The 11,600-nt window shown below is 41.9% G+C and overlaps 1 protein-coding gene across 1 annotated transcript in view; it reads right to left on the bottom strand.

Moving 5' to 3' along the window:
* Positions 1 to 8,108: 8,108 nt before the first annotated feature.
* Positions 8,109 to 11,600, bottom strand: part of LOC120044209 (band 4.1-like protein 4) — a 104,464-nt gene continuing 100,972 nt past the window's right edge. Inside the window, exons 21-23 of the mRNA XM_038988807.1 lie at positions 9,875 to 9,985; positions 9,347 to 9,425; positions 8,109 to 9,102 (exon numbers count right to left, since the gene is read on the bottom strand). Coding sequence (XP_038844735.1) covers positions 8,989 to 9,102; positions 9,347 to 9,425; positions 9,875 to 9,985 — 304 coding nt within the window. The 3' untranslated portion in view covers positions 8,109 to 8,988. The remainder of the gene's footprint in view (positions 9,103 to 9,346; positions 9,426 to 9,874; positions 9,986 to 11,600) is intronic.

Raw genomic sequence — 11,600 nt, 5'->3', positions numbered from 1 at the left:
ACTGGTGTGTACATTTTGTGGGCGTAGATGCTGTCTTCCACTGCAGGTTTTGGGCTGTTGTGGGAAAGTTGGGTTCATGCATGCAAAGCCCATTATTCCCTGACATCTGGGTACAGGCAGGAGGGTTTGGTCAGATAGAGCAGAGCCACTGCTGAGTCCTCCCTCCTTTCCCCCCTCGTTCCCTGATGCTGTCTGTCTCTGTTTCTGTGACCAGCTCATTCTAATCTCATCAGCAGCTCTAGCTTTCAAACGCCTCTCTCTCTCTCTCCCTTCCTCCGGACCCCTCTCTCTTTTCCAAAACAATACCAAGGATTCCAAGTCGGAAAATGTTTTATTGTCTGCGCTGCAGAAAGAAAGAAAAAAAACACAGACACATAGGAAAGTTTGCATTCAATTTATCATCAGACAGTTGTGTTATAACGTTCAATTTATAGATGTGTGTTTGACCTCTTCTTAGTAATTACTGTGTCAGGGTGGTGCCTTCCAAGACAGACTTTAAATCATACTCTGGCCGTGAAGGCTAAAGCACTGTGTTGTATACTTCAAGGCACTGTGTACTGTAGCATGGTAAGTTATGGTCCACTGGGAGTCTGGGACCAGCTCTTAAATAGAATAATTTTATCAGCCGGCTACCCCTGAGACCCAGGACATTTTAGCTTTCCTAAGGAAAACATCCATTCCAGACACGCGCTCACCCACACACAAATGCTGCAGTTTTTCGATTTTTGATGTTATTATTGATGTTATTTTAGTGCACATTGTATAAGGATCATCAGCAATTCAGGTACTGCATTTGAACAATGTGGATTCCAGTTATGCTCCCTTAGACTTTGATGCTGTACACACACACACACACACACACACACTTATGACATCCATTTCCTAACTTACCGTATACCATCAATGATACATGAGCTTTCAGCTTTTTCAGGCTTCTGCAGTGCATGAGTGTCTGTGGCAACACATGATCTTAATCACTTACTGTTATTTTAGAGTGAGAGGACAGGATCAGGAAATACCTCAGGAGCCGTCTGTAGAATCTCCATGAAACCAAAGGTGATTTCTCTCCTTAAAACCCAACTACATGGCCTCCCAAGTGCTAGAGGTGTCACTACAGACCCAGGTTCGATCCCAGGCTGTGTCGCAGCCAGCCATGACCGGGAGACCCGTGAGGCGTCCGAACCAACTACAAACTCCCCCCCTTAACCTGGTATCTTATGATTTATTTTTTTACTGTCTTTTTTGTAACTTACAGTATGAATGTGTTATTCAATGCATTTCTCTGGGTTATAGTAGTAAAGGCCAAATTCAATATTTTATTTTTGTGTATATATATTTTTAATACCTGTAAGGGTCCTAAAATTCAAAATGTAATTGTTAAATGATCCATAGTATGACCATCTTAAAACAATTCCATATGTCTGACTGCAGAGAGATGCTTTGGGAAATGGTCAGGAGGACCAGCGTGTGTGTGTTTTCAGGGGAAGGGGGTGGATCTGATCTTCATCACCTAAGACTTGACATTGGTTAATCAATTCTCAAATTTTTGCTCAATCTTGCATGGTTTCTCAAACAGCTGTAACTGTATATGCATTCATAAATCAGGTCCTTTCTTGAGTTGGGCTCTGGGATGTAACAACTGTTGAGCATCTGAGCTTATGGTTGATTGTGGGGGAAGGGGGTAGAGTGTGTAAGAGTATGTGTGTGTATGTTTGTGTGTATGTATCCCACATCTATTGCTTGGGGGCAAGGATGTTAAGGACAATATAGGAGGAATCACAATAATTGTTTGCTAAAATACGTTTGGCAAATGCCAAACGTCCTGCACGGTGTTGGGCTGTAAGCACAACCCCCACCTGTGGACGTCGGGCCCTCATACCACCCTCATGGAGTCTGTTTCTGACCGTTTGAGCAGACACATGCACATTTGTGGCCTGCTGGAGGTCATTTTGCAGGGCTCTGGCAGTGCACCTCCTTGCACAAAGGCGGAGGTAGCGGTCCTGCTGCTGGGTTGTTGCCCTCCTACGGCCTCCTCCACGTCTCCTGATGTACTGGCCTGTCTCCTGGTAGCGCCTCCATGCTCTGGACACTACGCTGACAGACACAGCAAACCTTTTTGCCACAGCTCGCATTGATGTGCCATCCTGGATGAACTGCACTACCTGAGCCACTTGTGTGGGTTGTAGACTCCGTCTCATGCTACCACTAGAGTGAGAGCACCGCCAGCATTCAAAAGTGACCAAAACATCAGCCAGGAAGCATAGGAACTGAGAAGTGGTCTGTGGTCACCACCTGCAGAATCACTCCTTTTTTGTGGGTGTCTTGCTAATTGCCTATAATTTCCACCTTTTGTCTATTCCATTTGCACAACAGCATGTGACATTTATTGTCAATCAGTGTTGCTTCCTAAGTGGACAGTTTGATTTCACAGAAGTGTGATTGACTTAGAGTTACATTGTGTTGTTTAAGTGTTCCCTTTATTTTTTTGAGCAGTGTATATAAAGCAAATTGAGATGAGAGCATTGGAAATACTTTTAGAGATTGATCTGCTTCTGTTCTGTGGGTGGAACTGTGTTCTCTTTTTTCGAAGGATAGGTCCTGGCCTCTCGGGGGCCTAGGGATCCGGGAGGACGGGGGTGGTCTGCCGGTCACTGGGATGACAACCCAACTTGGGATGGGGAGGGGATTTAGCGGGTGGAATAGTCGAGAACAATTGGAGGGTTACTTTGTAGCAATGCAAATATCATGGTACAGCTATATGGACACTCAAACACAATGGTTCTTTTTAAGGAAAAATTTACAAGCATACCAATAAAAAGTTTGGACACACCTACTCATTCCAATGTTTTTCTTTATTTTTACTATTTTCTACATTGTAGAATAATAGTGAAGACATCAAAACTATGAAATAACACATATGGAATCATGTAGTAACAAAAAAAGTGTTAAACAAATATTTGAGATTCTTCAAAATAGCCACCTTTTGCCTTGATGACAACTTTGCACACTTTTGACATTCTCAACCAGCTTCATGTGGTAGTCACCTGGAATGCATTTCAAATAACAGGTGTGCCTTGTTATAAGTTAATTTGTGGAATTCCTTCCCTTAATGCGTTTGAGACAATCAGTTCTGTTGTGACAAGGTAGGGGTGGTATACAGAAGATAGCCCTCTTTGGTAAAAGACCCAGTCCATATTATGGCAAGAACAGCTCAAATAATCAAAGAGAAACCACAGTCCATCATTGCTTTAAGACATGAAGGTCAGTCAATGCGGGAAATGTCAAGAACTTTGAAAGTTTCTTCAAGTGCAGTTGCAAAAACCATCAAGAGCTATGATGAAACTGGCTCTCATGAGGACCGCCACAGGAAAGGAAGACCCAGAGTTACCTCTGCTGCAGAGGATAAGTTCAATAGAGTTACCAGCCTCAGAAATTGCAGCCCAAATAAATGCTTCACAGAGTTCAAGTAACAGACACATCTCAACATCAACTGTTCAGAGGAGACTGTGAACCCGGCCTTCATGGTCAAATTACTGCAAAGAAACCACTACTAAAGGACACCAATAAGAAGAAGATACTTTCTTGGGCCAAGAAACATGGGCAATGGACATTAGACTGGTGGAAATCTGTCCTTTGGTCTGATGAGTCCAAATCTGAGATTGTTGGTTCCAACCGCTGTGTGTTTGTGAGACACAGAGTAGGTGAACAGATGACCTCTGCCATGCTGGTTAAGTGTGCCTTGAATTCTAAATAATTATATAATAGTTCCCACCATGAAGCATGGAGGAGGTGGTGTGATTGTGTGGGGGTGCTTTGCTGGTGACACTGTCTGTGATTTATTTAAAATTCAAGGCACACTTAACCAGCATGGCTACCACAGCATTCTGCAGCAATACGCCATCCCATCTGGTTTGCGCTCGTGACTATCATTTGATTTTCAACAGGACAATGACCCAACACACCTCCAGGCTGTGTAAGGGCTATTTGACCAAGAAGGAGAGTGATGGACTTGGCCTCCACAGTCACCCAACCTCAACCAAATTGACATGGTTTGGGATGAGTTGGACAGCAGAGTTAAGGAAAAGCAGCCAACAAGTCCTCAGCTTATGTGGGAACTCCTTCAAGACTGTTGGAAATGCATTCCAGTTGAAGCTGGTTGAGAGAATGCCAAGAGTGTGCAAAGCTGTTGTCAGGGGTTCACCTTGGGGTCATGATAGGGGCTGTACCAAATGTTTGATGTATTATAATAATTGATTATGCTTATGTTGTATTAATAGAAGGGGAGGAGTTATAAGACCTCTCCCTCCTTACATTTATAGGGTCCTAGACTACAGATTAACAATATATATATTGATTATAAAGGTTTAATATTGTTCCACAGTCTTTTATAATCTCTGCCTCTTATAAAGAAACTGTCTGAGAAATGTGTGACTGTGAGACAGAACTCTGCAGGGAGTGTAAGAGATAAGAGATTAGTCAGACATTCCACTATATATCAACTTGGGGAGTGGACATTTACTGCTAAGCTTTTAGATAACACAAAAACTCTTGTTTATATAGCTGTGTAGTCATGGTTTTGGTCTCATGAGTAGAAGGTAATGACGTAGGCAGGGATATCACTAAGATATATGACTGTAGGAATAATAAAACAACTCGGACCCTTTTCTATTTTTCAGAACTTACTCGGAAACATGCGTGCTATGTTCCTGTTGTCAACTTCTGTCGGCAATTGCATTAATAAATTAATGATTGATTTACTAAAAGATATTGTCTGAATGCTAATTTAACCAATGATTGACAAGGAACAAGGAACAACCCCTAACACTGTCATCAAGGCAAAGGGTGGCTACTTTGAAGAATTTCAAATATAAAATGTATTTTGATTTGTTTAACACTTTTTTGGTTACTACATGATTCCATGTGTTATTTCATGGTTTTGATGTCTTCACTATTATTCTACAATGTAGAAAATAGTAAAAATAAAGATAAAACCTTGAGTGGGCGTGTCCAAATGAGTAGGTGTGTCCAAATGTTTGACTGGTACTGTATATACATATTTGCAAAATAGTATATGGGTGATTGGAAGTGATGCAGACAATTACATTGATGGAAGCTACAATCTATCTGCAATATTAAAGCTGATCTACCCCTCCCCCCAAAATAAGCCCAAAAATAAAGAACAATTCCATATGTCAGCTTAGAAGCCCCCTCCCCCCAACAGCTTAGACTTTTAATAATTAAATCCCTCTTTCAATTTCTCAGAGAACAAGTTGAGAGATGGAGCATTTAAGAGTGTGGAGCATTTGGCTCGGATGGTTGACTGTATTACACTCTTGAGGAGTGGCATAAGATGACATCAAAAGTTACCTCTTTGTTAGGCAAATTGCATCTGGCTGTCCATCAGTCTTATTTACTGGATTAATTTCCATTGGCCTGCAGCAGACATGCCCCAGTAGGAACAGATGTCTGTGCACTGACTACACAACAACCTCGGTACTAGAGGTTTGTCTGTAGCAGAAGATTTCCACAAAGGGGACACTGTCCTCCCATGACAGTCTCTGGATCTGTTTAGGCATCAGACATGGAACAGGCCCTGAGGTCATGCAGATTTTATTGATGTAATGTAGCAATATCCCACTAGCAAGTACAGCTACTGTACTATATATCAGAATCTGGTATTTAAACTTGATGGGTAGTTTGCATTTACTAATATGTTTTGAGTCATAGCTATTTAGTACTGGTACTGTACTTCATTCATTCATTGATATTTATATGGGGACTTTCCATAGAAATGGCCTTAATACTGATACATCCTTGAGTCCCAGCTGTTTAATCTGGATAACACAGATGTCTTCACATTCACTGGATAAATAGGTTTGTCATAAACCAGGAAGGAGGATGTTACAGTTTCCTGTTTACATCAAGTTGAGTGCTTCTGGCTGCTGGCTCTTGTCCTCTAGGAAAACAGGATGTTTAGAGGGCATAAGACATGGATAGGCCCATTATTATAATGTAGTCCCTACAGGATTCAATTGGTTGGTTGAAGAACTTCAGTCTGCTACAACGGAGTGCTTCAGTATGCTAAGAAGAAGATGAAATTATTACACTATTTCTCTGTGTTTACATCATTGAAAAGGCTAAACAATTAAATATGTCTCTTGCAAATGAACATAAACCCTCTCACCTAATCCATGAAACATTCCAAAGTACAGGCGCACTCCGTTCATGCTTAGCACGGTATAATCTTCTAACACTGGGCCCTGCTCATATCCTTTCTTTGAAAGAGGTGAATGAGTGCATTTGGCACAGCCTGCTGATATGCTGCCATAACACATTAAAATCGTGACTAGCTCCAGTGCAGATATGAGGAGATAAAGTGAGTCAGAGGAATGGGGAGGCAGGCTATATCAGATCAGTGGAAATGTATGTAAACAGTGAAAGAAAGTCATACCAAAAGGCTACATCTCAGACCATAGAAGGAGGAAAGGCAGGAAATGTATGGATGGAAGAATGCTGGCAAAATAGTTGTATTGTTTCTACACTGAGTGTACAAAACACTAGGAACACCTGCTCTTTCCATGACAGACTGACCAGGTGAATCCAGGTGAAAGCTGTGATCACTTATTGATGTCACTTGTTAAATCCACTTCAATCAGTGTAGATGAAGGGGAGGAGACAGGTTAAAGAAGGATTTTTAAGCCTTGGTAGTAGGTGCCAGGCACACCGGTTTGAGTGTGTCAAGAAGTGCAAAAAGGCTGGGTTTTTCACACAACGGTTTTCCGTGTGTTTCAAGAATGGTCCACCACCCAAAGAATATCCAGCCAACTTGACACAACTGTGGGATGTTTTGGTGTCAGCATGGGCCAGAATCCCTGTGGAACGCTTTCGACACCTTGTAGTGTCCATGCCTTGACGAATTGAGGCTGTTCTGAGGGCTAAAGGGGTTGCAACTCAATAGTAGGAGGGTGTTCCCAATGTTTTTAATACTCAGTGTATATCATATTTTACATTTGTGTGACTGTTCTTGTCTATCAGTGTTTTGTTACTTGTTGTGTTTTATGTTTTTGTGTGGACCCCAGAAAGAATAGTTGCTGCTTCTGCTAAAGTTAATGGGGATCCGAATAAACCAATAATCATATCAGGCTTTCTAGGACAAAGTCTGAGTCATTCAGTTGAGTTGAAGTCAGGACACAATCTGAGATCAACTGCCTTGCCATTCATCATGCAGTAGTCAACACACACTCAGTGCCAACTCAAATGGCTGAGCAGTTTGCTTGCTATAACAGTGAGTCATCGTTGTTGCTGTTGGGATATTTCACATGGGTGTATATAGAATAATTGTCAGCATTCATTATTAATTGGCCATCCTAAAATATGTTCCTAATAGTTATCACTTTAATTTCTCCATTTGTCTCATTAACCCACTAAAAAGTTGCATATATGGATTTTACAAGGATTGTAGATTAGATTAGGGACTGTTGTGTTTCTACATCCAACGTTAGTAGTTTAGTTGGTGTCCCTGTATGAATATATTGTAGCAGCTGCTGAACTATTTCTTCCATTTCTGACTTTCTTGTCTTATCATTCCAGCAAGGCAGAGTGAGTCATCCCAGACACCATCACCATTACATAGACATTACATTTTGTCTTGGCTTTGTCCATCAGTGTTTCCACACTGATTCTCCAAAAAGAACAGGATCAAATAAGTAAGAATTTAATGATTTTAGACCAAATAAAAACCCTGAATAAATTAAATCCATTGGTATGTTATTACACGTAGTCATCTTGTCCTTGAGTTTTACACCCTTCAGGTTACTGGTGTACAGTGCAGCCACCCAGTGTCCTCTTCTCTTACAACAAGCAACCATTAGAGAGCAAACCCTGGCCATCTGACTCCACTTGGTGGTGACAAGTGTTACTACAGAAACAATCAATATCATGAAACACACTAACACTAACATTTTAGACATATTGAATGTATTTATTGACAAGGATGAATTTCCAGTTCAACTACTGTACAGTGTGGGCTACTCATTATTCATTATTCTAATTGATGACGACCCCCCCCCCCCCCCCCCCCCCCCCGAAATATTCAGTTGTAATGTGCAAAACAAAAATGGGGTCCAGCAGCAAAGGTTCCTACAGTACAGAAGTGCTTACAGTAAACACACTTGACCTGACAATACAGTAACATAATAACCCAGGCTGCGTCACAAATGACACACTATCCCCAGTGTAATACTTTTGACCAGGGCCCATAAGGGTCTGTTTAAAAGTAGTGCACTATGCAGGGAATAGGGTGCCATTTCAGATACAAACTTCGTGTCCACATGGGAGCTCAACATGTATGAGTGAAACACTATGTTTTAATACTGCATATTGTATAATAATAACGCAAATCAATTTGGAGGCAAATGCATAGTAAAACATGATTGATCTAAGACCTCACTGTGCAGTGATCGCTACACAATCCGCTCTCATCCGGATTACAACAATTGAGTACAATTGTACTCAGTAGCTACAGTATATCTCGCCCACTCAGGAGTACTGTGGGCCCAGATCTGTTTGTGCTGTATAGCCTATGGTCGTTGTGGAGTTGGCTATATAGAACAAATATATCTGGGACCAGGCTTACTCAGAAGCGCCTTAAAGCTTAAATGCTCTTGTTAAAATGAAGATACTGTACAGGATTACTGGTGTCGGTGTGGTCCAAAAGACAGTGGCACAAAAACTTTGAAAAGTGTCCTTTTTGTCCTCTTAAAGGGGTTTCCATGCATTATCTAACACATACGGTACATACACAGAGCAGTACTCCAAGGTGGGGTTGGTTACTGGTGTAGAGCACAACCAGTGTACTCTACACAGCCCCTGCTGTTGTATTTCACAAGCACATTTTTTTTCTTTCCAGAAATCAGGCTTTTCTTTACATGTTTTCTGTTGGTGAGATTGTGGCATTGTTTCTGCGGTGGTGGTTGCGTTTCTGTCAGGTCACGTCTCGACCTTGGTCCGGGGAGTATGGACCGTCTTCACCACCTTGGCGCTGCTCCTTACGTCATGCTCTATGATCTCTGACAGCAGCGTGTCTTTAGATCCGTGCTTCTTCTGGAAAAAAATACATCATTTCAATATCAATGCGGGGAGATTAATTAACCAGAGTTTGTGGTAATAAAAGCTGGTATTGATTTAATATGTGTAGCACTGCCATTCAAATTAAATAATCACCCTACTATGCGCTCGCAAAGTATCACTTTTATTAATCGTGAACATTTCTGCCTCACAGCCTTTGTTTACAGCTTGTACGTGTGGAATTGACCAATAAGCGTCAGGAAAAAGGTTTGTGACTGACCTGAGAGGTGGTGGAGCTGGAACCTGGGATGTCTGCTGTGCGTGTCACAGGTAAGGGGGGAACAAGGTCTGTCCGGGTGCTGGGGAGAGGGTAGAGATGTGTTAGATGTTGGAAGACAAACGCAGGGTTATACTTTAATCATACTATACTATTTATGAAGCACACAGTCGCTTCCATTATCATGTCTCAAGGTGCTGAACAATACAGGAACGAAACATCAGCATCAAGCAACCGTACAATAACTAGACTAGAGCCGGGATTTAATTTGACAGACATTGCAGCGCCCTTGGCATTTAAAGGTAATATTCGATTGGGCAGACATTTGCTGAGTTTACCGTGAATGTGATCTCTGCGAACGTCAGGATCATTGCCTTTACACATCTACAACGCGCCTCAGATTGTATCCCGGTCTAGAGACATTAATAAGAGCTCCACCACACTACTGTCAACATTTAAATGTGATGTTTCAGGTGAGACTCTGAAGAGTGAAAAACCATAAGATCTGGCCTGAGACCAGTTTAGACTCACTTGACCTCAGAGAGCACGGACCTCTCCCCTTCGGAACACTGGGAGCGTCGGTACTGATGGAAACTCCGGGGGGAATGAGAGTGCCGGATTTTGATTGGGTCTCCTTGGGTTCTGGAAAGAAGGATGAACTTTATCTCATGTGTAGGAGAGTAGGCCTACCTCTCATTTAGTCCAGTGGGATATAAGCCCACGCCACACTGAATCCATCAGCTTCAGAGGCGGTGAGATAGAATTAAATAGAGCATAATGTATCTCTACAGGGAGCAGTATGAAAAAGGCCAGACTCAATCCTTCAAGTTATGTGGGGGAAACACTTCAGTCTGGTGGGGAATCTGTTATCTTCTTATCCAAGTGCAGATCAACAGACCCTACCCCAATGTGCTGACTGAGCATGCTCCATTCATTATAGACCTGTCTGATTATCATATAGACCTGTATGATTATCATATTGGCCTGTCTGATTATCATAATATCATACTTGTCTGATTATCATACCTGTCTGGTTATCATATTATCATACCTACAGTTGAAGTCAGAAGTTTACATACACATTAAAACTCGTTTTTCCACCACTCCACCAATTTCTTGTTAACAAACTATAGTTTTGGCAAGTCCGTTAGGACATCTACTTTGTGCATGACACAAGTAATTTTTCCAACAATTGTTTACAGACAGATTATTTCACTTAATTCACTGTATCACAATTCCAGTGGGTCAGAAGTTTGCATACACTAAGTTGACTGTGCCTTTAAACAGCTTGGAAAATTCCAGAAAATTATGCCATGGCTTTAGAAGCTTCTGATAGGCTAATTGACATCATTTGAGTCAATTGGAGGTGTAACTGTGGATGTATTTCAAGGCCTACCTTCAAACTCAGTGCCTCTGCTTGAGGCATGGGAAAATCTAAAGAAATCAGCCAAGACCTCAGAAAAATAATTGTAGACCTCCACAAGTCTGGTTCATCCTTGGGAGCAATTTCCAAACGCCTGAAGTACCTAGTTCATCTGTACAACAATAATACCCAAGTTTAAACACCATGGGACTACGCAGCCGTCATATCGCTCAGGAAGGAGACGCGTTCTGTCTCCTAGAGATGAACGTACTTTGGTGCGAAAAGTGCAAATCAATCCCAGAACAACAGCAAAGGACCTTGTGAAGATGCTGGAGGAAACAGGTACAAAAGTATCTATATCCACAGTAAAACGAGTCCTATATCGACATAACCTGAAAGGCCGTTCAGCAAGGAAGAAGCCACTGCTCCAAAACCACCATAAAAAGCCAGACTACGGTTTGCAACTGCACATGGGGACAAAGATCATACTTTTTTGAGAAATGTCCTCTGGTCTGATGAAACAAAAATAGAACTGTTTGGCCCTAATGGCCATTGGCCTAATGGCCATCCTCATGTTTGGAGGAAAAAGGGGGAGGCTTGCAAGCTGAAGAACACCATCCCAACCGGGAAGCACAGGGGTGGCAGCATCATGTTGTGGGGGTGGTTTTCTGCAGGAGGGAGTGGTGCACTTCACAAAATAGATGGCATCATGAGGCAGGAAAATGATGTGTATATATTGAAGCAAAATCTCAAGACATCAGTCAGGAAGTTAAAGCTTGGTCGCAAATGGGTCTTCCAAATGAACAATGACACCAAGCATACTTCCAAAGTTGTGGCAAAATGGCTTAAGGACAACAAAGTCAAGGTATTGGAGTGACCATCACAAAGCCCTGA

This window comes from Salvelinus namaycush, chromosome 3 (assembly GCF_016432855.1).
Source record: "Salvelinus namaycush isolate Seneca chromosome 3, SaNama_1.0, whole genome shotgun sequence".
In the NCBI taxonomy this organism is placed as follows: Eukaryota; Metazoa; Chordata; class Actinopteri; order Salmoniformes; family Salmonidae; genus Salvelinus; species Salvelinus namaycush.
Note: the sequence above shows the minus strand (reverse complement) of the source record. Positions and strands in the feature narration are given on the sequence as shown.